The 17,713-nt window shown below is 39.3% G+C and overlaps 1 protein-coding gene across 1 annotated transcript; it reads left to right on the forward strand.

Moving 5' to 3' along the window:
• The first annotated feature begins 1,175 nt into the window (after positions 1 to 1,175).
• Positions 1,176 to 16,191, forward strand: tsr1 (TSR1 ribosome maturation factor). The gene is made up of 15 exons (XM_084717930.1): positions 1,176 to 1,333; positions 3,033 to 3,136; positions 3,222 to 3,450; positions 5,062 to 5,196; positions 5,329 to 5,783; positions 7,287 to 7,431; positions 7,878 to 8,056; positions 11,393 to 11,616; positions 11,740 to 11,899; positions 12,017 to 12,127; positions 12,246 to 12,378; positions 14,084 to 14,200; positions 14,356 to 14,496; positions 14,598 to 14,672; positions 15,916 to 16,191. Exons 1-15 carry the CDS (start codon positions 1,207 to 1,209, stop codon positions 16,086 to 16,088), a joined length of 2,508 nt encoding a protein of 835 aa, XP_084574056.1. The 5' UTR covers positions 1,176 to 1,206; the 3' UTR covers positions 16,089 to 16,191.
• Positions 16,192 to 17,713: the final 1,522 nt, after the last annotated feature.

Raw genomic sequence — 17,713 nt, forward strand, 5'->3', positions numbered from 1 at the left:
GCATTTGGTAGGCTTGTGCATGATGTAACAGTGTACAGAGGAAACCCCTGTAGCCCCTCCTTCAAGTTCAATCTCTCAGAACTATCTGCCTGGTAACTTGGCCTGTACAATAATCTGCCTGTTGCAAGGCCAACATGGCAAAGTTTGACTCTTGTTGTTTCTTAGAGGGCTTTTTGATCTGCTTGAATGCAAGCAGAGGGGTCTGCATTACTTTGACGTGCTTCTTCTTCAGAGGTGACAGCAGTAAATTTGGTTGTTTTGAGGCCATAATACCCCTGATCAAACTGCATAACAGAAAGCAGAAAAGGTTGGCCAGATGTTGGCTTAACTACAAAGTAAACAGTGGACAAAGCATTAAAAAGAAGTTTCTATGAAGTTTGTATCTCTAATGCATTATACACATCCTTATATGACATTATACTGTGCTCATAGCAATGTATGATTATATATAACAATTACCATAACACATTGAACATTTCATGACTTTACGTAAAGCACCCAGTGACTTCTTTGAGTAACTTATAATCACAATATAATGCATTATGACAGTGATTTTGATGCATTATAAAATGTTTTTAATGTATTACAGCTATGAGAAGTATAATCCTTGCCAAAAGAAGAGCCATTGAGTGACTAGAAATTTTGAAGTACTATAATACTTGACTGTATAAGTCATTATAAAATGATTTTATCAATAACCAAGGATGCTTATAATTATAATCATACATTGCTATAAGCACAGTATAATGATGTTTATGATGAATTATAGACATGGGCCTCATAGAAAGTGTTATCAGCATTTCCAATGTAGTTTGTTATATAATCAAACTGTCATGCTTAACCAAATTGAAAATGTCAAGACTAAAGACATTTCCTGCACATTTCTATTTTATTTTACTACGGTTTCAAAATACACATTATCATTACAGTTTTCTGTTTTTTCTAAACGCTGTTATTTATTTTTATTTCATTTCAGTTAAGTGAAGTATTTGTTCATAACTTGTTTTAACTTTTAGTTTAGTTGGAGTTAATTATAATACATTTAGTCAATACAATAATATAATCCAGTATGAATTAATACATCTGATATGAAATAATCATAACCTATGCTTTTATTTTGAAGAAGGAACCTCTCCGGAAAGTTTGACGACACACCTCCGTCATGACGCCGGCGCGAGTGCGGAAGTAGCCGCCTGGTTTTCCCACATGGTGAAAATGGCTGCGCTCGGGGAAAAACAACAGGGCCACAGACCCGGCATATACAAACAGAAAAATAAAGGCCACAAACATGGCAAGCACCGGACGAAAGGTGAAATTGAGAGAGAAAACAAAGGTAAGTCGTGTTCAATTAAGAAGCGTGTAACAACTTGTGTGAGCTGTGTTGTGATAGGCTATGGCTGTGGTCACGGTTCTGCAAACACACGTGTTGAGTTTTCTTGTGAGTGCCATCACTTCAGTAGAAAATGTGATACATATTCGTCATGTCCTTGTAGACATCTCTTTGTAAAAATTGTGTAAGTCTCGCTAGTTGTCTTGGCGTTAATTCGTGGTTTAACGTACATCTTCCTCCAGTTGAACCTGTGGTCATTTAAAGCACGGGGGAACCAATCAGGACTGTCTCAGTAAATACCACGTTAATCTGGGCGAGTTTGTTGCTAGAAAATGTGTCTGTCAAAATTTGAGGTTTTCATACCTGATTACATTAGAAATGCATCATCATTGGCTATAAAATTAAATGACACCCAGTACTCTTAGCACTGCTACTAATACAAGTGTGATACTATCATAAAACAACACAACACACGTTCAAAAGAGAAGCTTTTGTCAAGTCAAATCTCAAAGGGTTTAAAGAGGCATCTGTCAGACAGAACAGAAGACAAACAAATCCGTCAAATTACCAAAAACTATTTAATTTTTAAGTTCCACTAAGGATGTACAGAGAGGTCTATAAAGAGTATCATGTATGACTGATTATGTTTGTGCATGACTGTCGCACCAGCAGAATCAGAACTAATGTCCATCTGTTTTTATCTATAAGTTAGTCATTATACAAGATTAAATATGAACTATCTCTTCCAATGTTATTTTTTTGTTCCTAGTTGAAAGAAATGTCAATACTATGCATCCATGTAGATTTCTGAGGAAAAGAAAAATCAAAAACCATCCTTGAATCAGTATTTCTCTACACATTATAAACTTCACAGAGTAAAGACAGTCTTTGTTGCAGGCTGTTCTACTGTATTGCACTGAACTCTACAGGTGTTTGTGATATTGTCCACCAAATGTGTTTTAAAGCAGATTTTGTAGATATCAATCATAACTTCAAAAGCCCACAAAAAGTCATATGAATATCTTGTTTATACACTGTTCACATATCCACTCTAGATTTATTAACAGCTTAAATTTATAGTTACATAAAATTTCCTATTAATATAATACATTTGCAGTGACTGACACAAGCCAAATGTATGCAAACCAACACTGCTGTTGTATACTTGCATGCATTACGATGTTGCAGCTGGATGATACATGATTGCAGAGGACAGATGATAATATACTGTATCTTTTGTAAGCGGCAAGGTTGTAGTTTGGTTGCAAGGCTGTCTTACAATAATAAACTAAACAGGGGGCATACAAATAGTACTATAATAAATAGCGTAATACATTAATAATATGTATGCGTTGATCACACTGTAACAACTAGAAAACAAAACCAATAAACACTAATGCAAACTGTGCTTGTACTTTTTTGCCAGTATGGACATAAATTACATTCACAATGGTCTTAAAAAGTCTAAATTTAACCTGTTGAAACCTGCAGAAATCTTGTTTAAAACATTCATCATCTTTTACCGTGAAGAGTTGAGACATTCTTTTGCAATTTGTGTTTTATACAGTGCTAATACCATGATTTTTGCTCAATAAAGCATCCACATCAGCCTTTTAACATGTGCACTTGCACATATATTTACCATTTCATGTTGGATCTCGCACAGCAGTTTAATAAATTCCTGCGTTGAACTATCTTTCAGGGAGAGTATCAGTGACAGCCCTCACAAAAAAACAGAGGAAGGAGCAGAAGAAGATGGACAGACGGCACAAAGCCAACCAGCTACGCAGGAATAAGAAAGACATGGTACATTTTTATTTCTCACAAAGACTTGTCTTCTTTAAATTCCTGATTGGTGCTGCAGAGTTTTCATTTTTCTTGTCTTATTTAGGTCCTGACAGAAAAGCGGCGTCTGGGCAGCAGGGACGGTCCTCCTCATTTGGTTGCCGTTGTGTCCCTCCATGCCGGAGTGGACGCTGGTGCTGTTACCAGACTGCTTCGTGGGGAAGATGCTGGGGGCATCGTACGTCAGGAGCGGTGCATCAGTGGCATCAGTGACAGTTTTGGTCTGCTGCTGCCTCGCTTTAAACAAAGGTTCATCTTTCTAAGCCAGAGCACCGGTGAGTATTTGTACAGTATTTGCTTCAAAAAACTTAACTGAAGTGAAATTGAGTTTAATGCAGTCATGTGTTGCATGAATAGTGTGTGCAGACCTCAATGTTGTGACTAAAGCCTGTTTTTTGATCCATGTATTAATTAGTTTGGCAAATATAAATAGAGAACAACACATAAAAGTACAAAACGCTCTCACCAAACCAACAGTCCGGCACTTCTTTCAAGTTTCTGCCAGGTTGTTCAAAGCATATCAAAGAAAATAAAGAATTAAATACCTGATGGAATTACACAGGAACATCAAGGAAAAAACTCCAAAGAAGAAACCCCAAATCTTCTCATTAACTGTATGTTTCTCACTGAATAGTTTTTTTTCAAGACTGAGGCAACGTTCTACTTACTGTAGCGATTTAAAAAAATGTCCAATTTCTTTATTAAGTTGGGGGGGTGCCTTGGTGGCTCAGTTGGTTAAGCGTGCGCCTCATGTATGGAGGCTGTGAGTCCTCTGTGGCCGTAGGTTCGACTGCCACCCGCAGCCCTTTGCTGCGTGTCATTGCCCCACTTTCTCTCTCCTCATTTCCTGTCATATCTTCAACCTTCCTATCAATTAAAGGCATAAAAGCCCAAAAATATTTTAAAAAAGGTTTTGAGATATGCACTCCAGCCAATGCAGGCAGTTATATACAGACATAAGATAGAATATCCATACACTCGGTGCAGAAACTTCGGACAATAAAACTGGATTCAGACAGGAGGTTTGAGCTCTGTGAAGTGCTAATCCACTTCCTTTCGACACCACTTTTAACCAGTTGGGATGTTCAGACAGTACAGGGTGCAGAGCTCTGCAGCCAGTGTTTTGATTTAATGACTGAACCTGTTAACTGGCTATCGTCAGCCAAATGCATCTATGGTTGTCCTAGTTACTGCAGCTGTTGTGTGTTGTATGTGTATGCATATAACAGTTTCCAAAGACAAATGGGTGTATTTAGACAGGAGGAGACAGGAGGAACAGCAACATATTCCGTAACGACAAGCAATAGTCAAAACGGGAGTGACACATTTCCTCAAACAAGACTTCGATGGCAAGTCAGATAAGAGTTTTTTTTTTGACATTTTAATTATAAACAGGCATTCATGATATATTCTCTTCTTTTCAGCAGCTTTTGTAATTACAGCAACCACAGTTTCATTCAGCTGACAGTCACAATTCAACAATTTAACACTTGTTAAACCGAAACACTGGCTCATGATCTGCAGCGATACTTTTGGCGTGTGGTCTATTTTCTTGGGTGTCTATGGGTGAATGCACCAAGAGAACACAATGATGATCTGTTATGAAGGATATTAATCATATATTATATATTTTCTAAGTTATCTGATTCTGATGAAGGATAAAATATGCATCCCATGCTTGCCAACCCTTTGATTTTCCTGCCTCTTACCCCACTGTTCTCCTGGAGTTTCAGTTTACACTTAATACAAAGGTTTGCTATCCTGGCACTGATTCAGTTGAACAGTGCAAAGTAAAACCTTGTTATAGATTGTACTATAATATATGTCTTTCCTGTGAACATTATGTTGTCCCATTCTGAAGCTTCTCTGATTGTTTCTTTGGACAGCGGACATGCACTCCCTGCTGGATGTGGCAAAGATTGCAGACAGCCTTGTGTTTGTGTTGGACTCCACTGAAGGCTGGGACAGCTATGGAGACTACTGTCTCTCCTGCCTCTTTGCCCAGGGCCTCCCCAGCTATGGTGGGTATAAACCTGAGAAGAATGCTGGAGCTTATTACTGTTGCATTACATTTCTTCATAATTTCTGATTTGTATTTATTTTTTGGTGTTTCTAAGCCCTGGTATATCTGTTCATAAATTCCCCCCATGTAGCTCTGGTGTGTCAGGGCGTGTCTGATCTCCCTGTGAAGAAGAGGGTTGAGTCCAGGAGAGCTCTGTCAAAGATCACTGAGATTCGTTTTCCCGATTCCCGTCTCTTCCCTCTGGACTCGGAGCAGGACGCGACTCTTCTTCTCAGACACCTGGGTACTCAGAGACAGAGAAAGCTTGGTTTCCGCTCCAGACGCTCCCATCTTGTAGCTCAGCACGTCACTTTTACACCCAACAGCCCCGCTGAGGGGACAGGCGGTGGACCCACTGGCCTGGGTACCCTCTGTGTCTCTGGGTATGTTCGTGGTCGTCCTCTGCGGGTTGACAGACTGGTGCACATCAGTGGACATGGAGACTTTCAGCTCAGTCAGATTGACGCACCAGCAGACCCTCTGCCTCTCAATGTAACATCTGCCAGATCAGCAAAGCCCGGCAAGGGAGGAGACGTTGACATGATGGTAGGTTAAATTTACAGCCTAGATTTTATTGATAGGAGAGTCAAAGGAAAAAAACACCTGCACACTCACTCCATGTCATAAAAGTTTAATAATAATAAAGTTTTTATTCCACTTAGATCTTCATCAGGTCAGAATGCCTGAACAATGGAGACCACACCTGTATTTGTAAATTATGCACCACAAAAGGCTGACAAGCTCTATGAATGTAGATGTTAACCACCCAAATCTCTGAGGTTGATAAACATCCAAAATCCATTAACTGCTCAATCATTACATAGAAACAGGTGTGTAGGGAAAAACAGTAATACAAAAGCCATACTTCACATTATCAAACATATACGTCAGCATCAGATTCAGATATCAAAATTTGCATGATCTAGATATAAAAATAAAACAAGTGACAAAAAAGAGAAGAAACCTTAAATTAATGTACAGAAGCACCTCCTATAAAAAAATGTTAGATCACATCTCAACAAGGTAAAATAAACACACAAAAATTGCCATTATTAAACTATTGTGGTGGACATTACCTCTTTTCTTTGATTTGTTGATCAGTTATTCTTAAAATTTAAATTGCTAAAGGTTTGTTTGTTTGATTTTTTTTATAGAGGTTAAAGGTTTCCTTGTATATTTATTTATTGCTTGTAAAGTCTGTGCTCCATAAAATAACACAACAAATGTGTGTTATATGTCAAAAATACAAATTATAGTTGTGTTTTGTGTTTAAACATGAAAGTACCACAGAGATTTCTTCACATTCACAAATGAAAACTGGAGTGTAGAGAATAAGAATTTCCTTTCCAGCGACTGCTTCTCGATAGTTGTTGTGCTTATGACAAATGTAGTATGGGCAGGGGTGATATAGGGGCGGCACGGTGGCGCAGTGGTTAGCACTGCTGCCTCACAGCAACAAGGTCCTGAGTTGAAATCCCCCAGCTGGCTGGGGTGCTGTTTGAGGCTGGAGCAGGGCCGTTCGAGTTCGAGTTTGCATGTTCTCCTCATGTCAGTGTGGGATCTCTCCGGGTTCTCCAGACTTTCTCCCACACTCCAAAGAAATGCAGCATAATAGGTTAATTAGTGACTCTGAATTGCCCATAGGTGTGAATGTCAGCTGGGATAGGCTCCAGCCCCCCATGACCCTTCAAGGATAAGCGTTTACGGACAATGAACGAATGAATGAATGCATGAATGACAAATATAGTACTTTAATTGTATAATAAGAAACAAAATATGTGATTTTTCCTTTGGCTTAAACAGCCATACCAACATTTTTGGTGCAGTTTTTAGCCCAGTTGCCATAAATATTTAACATTACTTCAGACTAGTTTACATATCGGTGTTGTAGATATTTGTTTTTCTTACCTTTGGAGATGGCCAGTTATTATAAAGGTATCAAAAGGAAACGTGATGAGACTTAAAATTTAGAACATCATGGTGAATGTCATGTCGGCCTCTATTTTTGTCAAAGTCACAGTGAGAGCCAGTCATTTGTGTTTCACACAGGATGGAGGTGAGGACGAGGCTCCAGTTCGGGTGCTCATGAAAGCAGACCCGTCCAGCAGGGAGAGTCTGCAGGCGGAGGCTGAGGTCGACCCCATGGATGGAGAGCAGACGTGGCCAACAGAGTCAGAGCTGCTGGAAGCTGAAGGTACAGAAACAGACTTTACACATAACAGCATTTAATTGAGATAAGGATAAGATATCGTTCACCTGAGACCTCATGTGTGATTAGATTAAACATTTGAGGTTTTTATTTTGGAGCAATCCTGTTGTATTGGCATTAACACCAAATTATCCACATTATCCCACTGTGAGAGAAATAATTATATTGAAACTTTGTATAAATTAAGCTGTTTGCCAGGTTGTTGTTGGCCTTGATTCCAGTGATGTATAAACACCATCAGTCAGTTACAGAAAAAAAAGCTATATTATATATGTTGTTTGCATCAGAGTACCCAACACAACTTCAACTCATGTCTGGCCTCCTAAAATGCCTTTATGATTGAACTATGGTTAGGTTTTTAAAACTGGTTATATACAATGAAATGTGCTTCAGTATTACAGGACTCTTTGATGTTTCTTTCTGCCGTTTAGAGGCCAGGAAGAACAAACGTGTGATGAAGGTCCCCAAAGGAACATCGGACTACCAGGCCACGTGGATTGTTGATGAAGACGAGGAGGAGAATGGAGAGATGGATGAGGAAAGCAGTGATGACGATGATGACGACATGTTGGATGAGGCCATGGACGAAGATGAGGAGAATAACTCTCAGGTACAGACTGACAATAAGCCTTGATTACAGACAGCACCCACAGGGAAACATGCGACAAAAGGAAACTCAGTCCTGAATACCAGAAACAAAGCAGATGCAGTAACACTAGGTGGCACACAAAAAAGGTAAAGATGTTTTAGCCTCAAACACAAGGAAGGAAAGGAAGTTTCTTTTTTGTTTTGAAGTCTGTGGGTGCATGTGAAAGAGAGAAACACAAGCAAAAATGCAAATTCAGATTGTAAACAGATCAAATACTGAGATGAAAATTGACTTTGTGTTTAGTAGAGGGAGTCAACAAACTAAAAAAAATGATCAGTTCAATGTTTTGTCCATAAATACATGGACAAATTAGGAATGAAGGGAAAATAAGCAAAATTGTCATTTGGAAGCTTCCAGATCCCAAACTGTCATTTTCAAGTAGTTGATTTTCTTTGAATAACTCAAAAAACCAAAAGGTATTTATGTCTGTGCGTCTTTTGTTTTTTTCGTTTTTCATTTTAAAAACAGCTATGAAAAAAGTGGTTATATGGTTTTCATTTTAAAATACAAAAAATAAAATTGAAATACAAGGTCTTTTAATGGTCAAAAAGAGATTAGCAAAATTAAAAAAAAATGTTTGATTTTCATTTTGTATAACAGAAAATAAAGTCACTAAAAAGGCTTGTTTTTTTCAAAGAGCTAGGTTTCCAGTTAATTTTCTATTATGAAAATAATTTTATTAAATTAAGACTTATTTAGCGATGTTGCATTCAACAAGACGTCATTTAATATAATATTAGAAATTATTGCTGTTTTGTCCTCTTCGGTTCTGAGACCATAACAGCGTGAATAGGCAGGCATCAAAATTCAAGTGGCACAGTGAGAGTCCTGTAGATTACAGGTCCTGTTTTGCCGCATCTAAAATCATGTCAGTAGGTTTCCAAGCAACATTGGCACACTGGCAATCCTACATTTGGTGCCCATTTCCTGTAAATGACCAGAATGTGAGAAAACATTTCTGGCTTCTAGTGAATTTATTTGTTGTTATATGAAATATAAAATTAAATCAACTAATGTTTTAAATTTCACGTGTCCCATTATGACTGTGTAAAAAAAAAATAATCTAAGAATCACTCGTTTTGTGTTTTTTAACACAATAGTTTTCAAATTACCAGAAGATACACTGGCCAGATTTGTTTATAGTGATATGAAAATGTTTAAACCCTTACCTCGTAGAAGCTGTGGTCATCAGATGTTTGACATTATCGTAGTTTGATAAATTACTTGAAATATTACTAAATTATTTCAATTGTTAATTCATTTTCGTAAGTGTTCGATCAATTCATAGTTTAAGACTTGTCCAGCTTCAGCCTGAACACACCTTTAGTGTTGCTTCATTCAGCTGCTTCCTGTTGTCATGGCAACAGCTTGGCTGCAGTCAGACAGTGCGATCTCGTTGAGGACGATGAGGACAGTAATCTGTGGAGCAGCTCTTTAGTCTGAGTGTTGGAGGTTTCCGGGGCTGTGGCGGTGTATACGTGACCCACAGTCAGTGCACCTTGTAACTGAGAGGCATTGTTTGTTTTCTCAGTGTCTGTCTCTGGCCTGTAGTGCCAGGCTACTCACCACAACAATAGTGTTTGGAGCAGGAGTCCCGAGAGAAGCCTCCTGTCTTCCTGTCCTGTGAACAGAACTTCCCGTCTGGACGGAGGGAGGGGTCGACCATTTATTTATTTCAGCTCTGCTTGAAAAGAAGTCGGGGAAACTCTCCTTATGCAATGGGTTCATTACGATGTCTAATTGTTATTAGCATGCGTTTGATGTCAAGGTTAACGCACAGGAATACGTCTTTAGGAGAGGGTAACAATGGGGAAAAGGGTACTTCAAATGATAATGATTATTATTATTGCAGCAGGGATGTTGGAAAGGTTGTGAATCAGCCCCCTGCTGAGTGCTTTCCTTTATGTGTCTGGCCTGTAATTTGCCCTGTGACGGAGAACCGTAAAGCATGTTTTCTTTGATGGTTCATTTCCTCATACATAATATATTGTTCATGAAAGCTCAATTTCTAGAAAGTGTAAGAGTGGATGTCTGGACACACTGCAGATGGTCATTTGTGGATCCATTGGAAAAGGCACAAAATTTAAATATATGCAAAGCAGGGATTCCCATGCTTTGAATCCTGGCATCTCCTTATCACATCCACACACATAGAAATGGTGCTATACACAGTGCAAGTCTTATCAAAACACAGCTCTTATTGTGGTGCCGTTAGTTTTGTTTATGTTTGGCTATCATACAAGTACGGTTTCTATACTTAGAACCTCTTTGACTGCACTTGTGTTCTCAACATGTGTCATCTGGTCATTGTTTGTAAAGTACTGAGGTCGCAATTCACAAAATCAGGACACAACAAGCTGCCTTGTTGAATTAGAAAAGGGCAGGAGAATAGCAGAGACACCTGTTCATCTATGGACATTTGGATTTGTGATTGTATGTGCAACAGTTTTTAACACTGAAGTGTGTGGAGTAATTAATAGTTTATAGCTTGAAAAAGACAAAAGAAAAACATGTGCCTTTGGTGGTGTTTGATGATCCAAATAGTTGTATTTTGATTTGACCAGTTTTAACAAAATAAACTGAAAGTATGTGTATTTAGATTTCCGTCACTGTATACCAATCAGGAACAGGTTTGTATTTGCTCTACAATTTGTAATTTTTGATCAAACTGGTGGAAAAAACAGGAAACAGGAACTTGATAACTGGCCACAATCAGTCATCGTTACTCTTTTAGTCAGACACCTAGGGTGATTTCAGTTAAAAAAGAAAAAAAAATCACGTGTAAGCTCAGAGAACCACTAGCAGAACTTCCATAGTGGACTAGAGTGAGTCAATGAAGAAATGTGAGTTACTGAAACTGTTACTAAACTCTATTTATTGTTAGGGCTGCACAGTTGTTGATAATGAAATTGAAACTGCAATATGGTCAAGTGCGGTATCCAAATTGCAGATCCAAATTACACTTATTTGAAAAAGGAAAGGACGGGCCTAAAAACCTCATTCTGCAGATGTAAGAAAACATGTTTGTTTGGTACAGACACCAACAAAAGACACATCATCACAATTTTATTTATTTATTTATTGGTTTCAGTAAAAATGAGAATTTTGACCACCAACTTTTAATATCGGTATTGGTCACTTATGAAGGGACTGGAAACATTTAACTGCCTGTAATATCATCACTTATCACCTTTTTCAAGGGTCCAGGTGTTTTTTCTTACTCAGTCAGTAGCTTTCTCTGTTCAGACCTGTAATATCAGCAGTCGTCATCAGTTGGCCTGTGTTCTGTCTGTTCAGGAGCCAGGTTCAGGCTGTGCCTCAGAGGAGGAAGAAGAGGATGAGGAGGAAGAAGAAGAGGAAGAGGTGTGCTCCACAGAGAGAACTGGAGCGGATCAACGCTATGATGAGCACATGGATGAAGCCGCAGAACAAGAAGGCCTACAACGCTACCGTGAGGCTCGGGCCAATGAAATGTTTCCAGACGAGGTGGACACGCCACTAGACGTGGCAGCTAGAATCAGGTCAGTTCTGCTTCTTTTGCAGGATACGGAATAAATATGCAAATATTGTGAATTTAGATAATTTTCTGTTTACAGTTTCATCATTGTCTCATTGGATCCCATTGCTGTCCTCCGTGTGTTTAGGTTCCAGCGCTACAGAGGCCTGAAAAGCTTCCGCTCGTCGCCCTGGGACCCCATGGAGAACTTGCCCCTCAACTACTCGCGCATCTTCCAGTTCCAGAGCTTTGAACGCACTCGCCACCGCATCCTCGCTGAGGCTGCAGCAGAGGAGGAAGGAGCCATGGTAAAAAAAAAAACAAAACCAAAAACAAAACACGAGTTACTGTCTTCATTTGCAATGGTCCTTTTGTTCAATTTTAAATTTGTGGCTTGGCTGACTCTGCTGCCCCTTGTGTTTCAGGTGGGCTGGTACGTTACGCTGCACATCATCGATGTGCCTTTCTCTGTGATGGAGAGCGTGCAGTCCGGCAGACCTCTGATGTTGGTCTCTCTCTTGCCCCATGAACAGAAGGTGTGACATCCGAAAGTGTTTGAATGTATAACTGGCCGTCCGAAACACAGCCGCACTGACAGTACTGTGTTATTGTTGTTGACTTTTTGGCCTCTTCGTTTTTCTCCTCTGTGCGCAGATGTCAGTGATGCACCTCCTGGTGAGAAGACACCCCAGCAACACAGAGCCCATCAAATCTAAAGAGGAGCTGGTGTTCCACTGTGGATTTAGGAGGTTCAGGGCCTCTCCGATCTTCTCTCAGCACACGTCAGGTAGTTAATCATCTACAACTTCCCTCAATTCAATCTTAATGTCTTCTTAATGAAACAATATTTTAAAAATCACCCCAACACATGTATTAGAGACAGAGAGCTGTAAATGACCTCACCTACACAAAGGTAGTAAAAAGTGACTGACTGCTACATATAAAGGCTCACTCACCCCAGTATTCATGAATTAGAATTTGTAGGAAAGTCAATTAATTTCAGTGGAACTGATAGAGGTGAGGTGGATTTGCACAGTGGTTTTGTTAAAGTTGAAGTGTGGTGTTTGAGCATGTGCATGTTTGAGCAAAAGTATGGTCCGTGGAAACTTGTAACATTTTTACAATCAGAAAGGTAGAAAAATAAAACAAAATTAATAAAAAAAAAGCAAAATATACAGATTGACTTCCTAGAATGTCTTTAATTATAATATGCACATAGAGGAGGAAATAGGAGTGGAAAATGAGCTTAAAGTGTTTCTGAAGCCACAGTCTCTATAAAGTAGTTAAAATGAACTCCACCTCCAGCAGCCCCATGGAGACACACAGGTGTGACTGCGAGACACAACGTGCTGCACACTGATGCTTCAGTATTAATAATCTCTTACTTCTAGTGTGTTTTCATAACAAAACATAGTTTGGAGAGCAGACAGGGGATTCATTGGGTGAAAGATCTTGTAGTTCGTGACCCCGTCTCTGATCAGTCATGTATTATGCAAAGCACAGCAACTTCAAGACCCATGATTGCAGGGCAGAGAGTGGTGTATTGTGAATTGCACAGCGATCTGATGCCTTTGAAAGTTTTGTAGTGTGCCCAGGTATTATTATACATGGTAGCAGAAGCTTTACAGGCTCTTCCATTGACCATTTTCAAACTGTCTTGACTAAGTCTTCACCCTTTCAGTTTGTAAACAACGAGAAAGCTGCACCGGCAACGGAAGTATGGTGGACCACGACAGCTTGTCACTGGGCCACTGCAAACAGGAACAGTTTTGATCGCATCCTCAGTCCAGTCAACACATTTAATAGCTTGCAGACGTACACGCCACCAGTTGCTCTGAAACGGCCGTGATCCTGTCTGAATTTTGAACAACTTATATCGAACACTGGAATATCGATTCTGAAGTATCATATATGCAACAAACAGTGTGTTGGTAAAATTTTCAATTCAACCTTTGCAGCTTGATAATTCGTGTGGATGACCGGGAGATCACTACTTCTGTTTCCAAAATGCTCACGCAGCTTTCCGATGACGTCATCCGTAAAACGGTCGAACTTTCCTCTTCAAATCCACTTTGCTTCAAACTAAACTAGCAACAACAAACGGTAGCCACTGTGCAACTATTAAGTATTCACTATATTGCATCTATTGCACAAAAATGCTTAATTCGCATTTAATTGCACGGACGTCAAATCCTCAAGAAGCCAGGGAGGATTGACATGATGATTATTCTGGGACTTTTGTCTCTCAGTCACTCTTATTCAAAGCAGTCTTCAGTCACATAGATGTCAGTTGGTTCAGTGTCTTGCTTGATTTTCTGTTTATAGGACACTGTCGTTGTTGTTTGAGAGCATTATGGATTTGCTGATACTTCTATTCAAACATATATTAGCAGAATGACTGTAGAAGCAAGTGGTCTAAAACATGTTTAGCTTCTGGATTTACAGTCATAAATGAATTATTGAGTGCTGAACTTGGCTCTGCTCTTCTCTAGCTGACAAGCATAAGATGGAGCGCTTCCTCAGGCCAGACGCCCCCACCGTGGTGTCGGTGTACGCTCCCATCACTTTCAACCCTGCCGGAGTCCTGCTCTTCAAACAGAGGAATGATGGTGAGATGAAAAGTCCTGTCTGTAGATTTCATTAGTGGTCTGACCTCAAATTTCAAACTTGACCATCCATTCTGTTGTCTAACTGTTTCATTTGATTATCCAGTTAAGTTAATTCTCAACTGGTTATTTGTGTTCTTGTTGCTGTGTCTTTCTAGGCGCCCAGGACCTCGTGGCTACAGGCAGTCTGCTCAGCTGTGACCCTCAGCGTGTCATGCTGAAGAGAATCGTACTGAGCGGACACCCGTTCAAAATTAACCGCCGCTCTGCAGTTGTTCGTTACATGTTCTTTAACAGAGGTGAGAGGATGTATGACTGCAGAAATATTACATAATGTTTGTCTTCTGTGGCTGTAGGCTTCATGGTTGTCTGATTTTGTTCTGTTTTTTTTGTGTGTCAGATGATATCATGTGGTTCAAGCCAGTGGAGCTGCGAACAAAATGGGGTCGGAGAGGCCACATCAAGGAGGCTTTAGGTGAGGATATTTAAAAACAAAACTGTGTCTGCAGATTCTTTAAAGGGATAGTTTGACCATTATTTCTTTGGATTATTTGAAGTTGTGTTGCGTGAGGTATTAATTGATAGTCAGTGTATTACCTACATTAGATTATGGTTGGCACGCCCCTAGTTTGGAGAAGCAATAGGAGTGCTGGTGCAGGAAGATGAGTAATGTACTGCTGTGGACAGGGTCAGCAGCAAAATGTATTTTAGCCAGCTCAAAAAGGCCCACCTAAATATCAGTTTAATTGTACTCTGTATTTAAAATATTTTCTCTGCTTTATCTTGTCATCAGAAAGCCTTTTCCAATGTTAAACCGCAGCTCTACAAGCCAAATCTCGCTCTCTCTCCAAACCGACTAAACTCCACTGACAAAATTGGGAATTTTATCTCACAGACCACAAGTTGCCATTTTACCGCTGCCTCAAATCGTCTGTTTATTTGTGTGATTATGTGACTTCAGTGTTTTAAAACGATAGCTTGCTTTCACCAAAGTCACACAATACCACTAACAAACTTACAAATTGAGGCAGCGGTAGATCAATAACTCCTGTGACTGATTTATTATTACGACTGATTTATTGATATTTTGCTTGGAGTTTGGCTGGTTTGGAGAGAGAGCAATATTTGGCTCGTTTAGCAGTGGTTTCCCATCAGAAAAGGCTGTCTGGAGGCAAGGTAAAGCAGTGAAAATATTGTAAATATATAGTATAAAACTGATAATGATTGTTTTTCTTTAGGTCGACCTTTTTCAGATGGCTAAAATACATGCTGACCCTGCCCACAGCAGTTATTTTTTTAGCTTTCATGCTGTTACTCCTGTCTGTTTCTCCAAACTGGGGGTGTGTCAACTGTTATCTACTGTATGTAATACACTGGTTACTGAGAAGTACCTCATACAGCCCCGGTCTTTTCTTTCCTTTTCTTTAATTTTCTTTTCTTCTGTTTATGCTTGCTTGGATGTCTTGAGATAGTTTGTGTTTAAAATGTTCTTCATTGTCCTGTTCATTATACCATTTTTTCAGTGAGGACTCTGAATAAGTCTTTCAGGCTTCCTTTCTCCCGCAACTAACGTCCTTTCTGGTTTTTGTGTATTGTGTATTTTTGTTTTTCACGTGCAAATAAACTGAACTAAACATGAAATAATCCAAACTATCCCTTTAAGCAATGTTCATTATCTTGACTGTGAATTCTGACCACCATATTTAATTTTTTTTCAGGAACACACGGTCACATGAAGTGTGTATTTGATAATCAGCTGCGCTCTCAGGACACAGTCCTGATGAATTTGTACAAGAGAGTGTATCCTCGCTGGACGTATGACCCCTTTGTGCCCTTGCCTTTACCCTGGGTCAAGAGAGAGGTCACTGTGGAGATGGACGACATGGAGTAGTGGAGGGTCAACATGACAATGCAATGAAGACAAGTACGGCAGTGTGATCACATGACATTTTCCAAAAAATGTGTATTAAATAAAACTATTTTGATCCAAAGTATCATATAGTTTCATTTTGATTTTAAACCTCCAACTTTCTGCAGGTTCTGTTTTGGCCATTAGATGGCAGCAGTGAACTAGTATTCGTAAAAACTTCCTCACCACTGTCTTTGAGAAGCTTCAAAATGAGGCAAAAGTATTTGAGTGACTACCACTGGAGAAATGATGGTGTAAGTGTTGAATGCTTTATGACTAAACAGATAATGAAGGCCGTTGCCAAAGCAACTGGCAGGTCAGTAATAGTTTTTGTATTAGTCATGCATTTCGCCCATTAGACTGGCAGCTCTTTGAAGTCATGCAGATGTGACTCAAAGCCTGCAGCCACACTAAATGGACTAACTGGGATAAAATCATTATATTGATAATGTCCAGGACATATGAGGAACTTTAATCAGGGAAAAAGAACTCCCAAGTTGTACGTGTAAGCTAAAATTCTCAATGAATGACTTGTGGCCTACAAGATTTTGACAAATAGCAGCTGTCAGGTTTATTTATTTATGTAATCTTTTATCACAAACACGTGTACTGTTGAAAAAAAGAGAGGCTACAAAAAACCTAATTAATCAGCAGTCATGGAATGAATTTAATACCATATGAAACCACATTAAACACAAACTACAAGGATACTTACCTGTTCAAGCTATTTTAAGCCAGATGGCACCAGCATCTTAATAATGTGAGAGCAAAAAACTGCTTTAAAGGCACAGTCCCCTGCCAAAATCAAAAATACATATTTGCATCCTTGTTGTTGTAGTTCTATATAAATATCCAGATCGTTTTGGTGTGGGTTGCAAAGTTTTGGAGATATCAACCTTAGAGATGTGTGCCTTCTCTTGAATATAGTGTAATTAGTTATGGCAACTATGGTGCGTGGTTTGTGGTGCTCAAAGCATTAAAAAAAAGAGTCAACAACCAGAAATCATGACCTGATTACCCAAAGTAACCCACACATTTTATGAGCAGTTTCCTGTAGAAAATATTTTCATTCTGCCCTCCACCAGCTGTATCACTGCACAGAAGGAAGTGTGCATCTACTTGTGAATGTGCAGAATGTAAACCTTCACGGTGTCCAGTGTATTGATAATGCAAATGTTCTTGTTGAACAGTGGACTAAATGTATGAGTTCACAACTAATGATTGTGTCCATCATTCAGTCCTGAGAGAGTTAATGGCTCACACGTCATCAGTTAATAAGAAAATTTGATGCAGACTTGCAGAGAGATGGAGTGTGCAAATATGGACAGAAGTGTCAGTGAGATATGAAAACTTTATCTGATCATGAAGCCTGAAGAGTATCTGCTCAAAGTGAGAAACAGGCAGATAGATCAGCTACATATACGCTTGTCTCTCTCTTAATTTCTATGCAGTTCCCATGCATTAGTCATGTATAGCTTCTGTCTCTGCTCTACGACCAATCTCACACCAAAACAATGTAGATGGATAAAAAGCACAAGCGGAAACACATGTATTTTTAATTTGGGGGTGAACTGTCCCTTTAATACTGTATGAAAAAACATTAAGCG

Source organism: Lutjanus erythropterus, chromosome 4 (genome assembly GCF_056507025.1).
Source record: "Lutjanus erythropterus isolate fLutEry1 chromosome 4, fLutEry1.hap2, whole genome shotgun sequence".
Lineage (NCBI taxonomy): Eukaryota > Metazoa > Chordata > Actinopteri > Lutjaniformes > Lutjanidae > Lutjanus > Lutjanus erythropterus.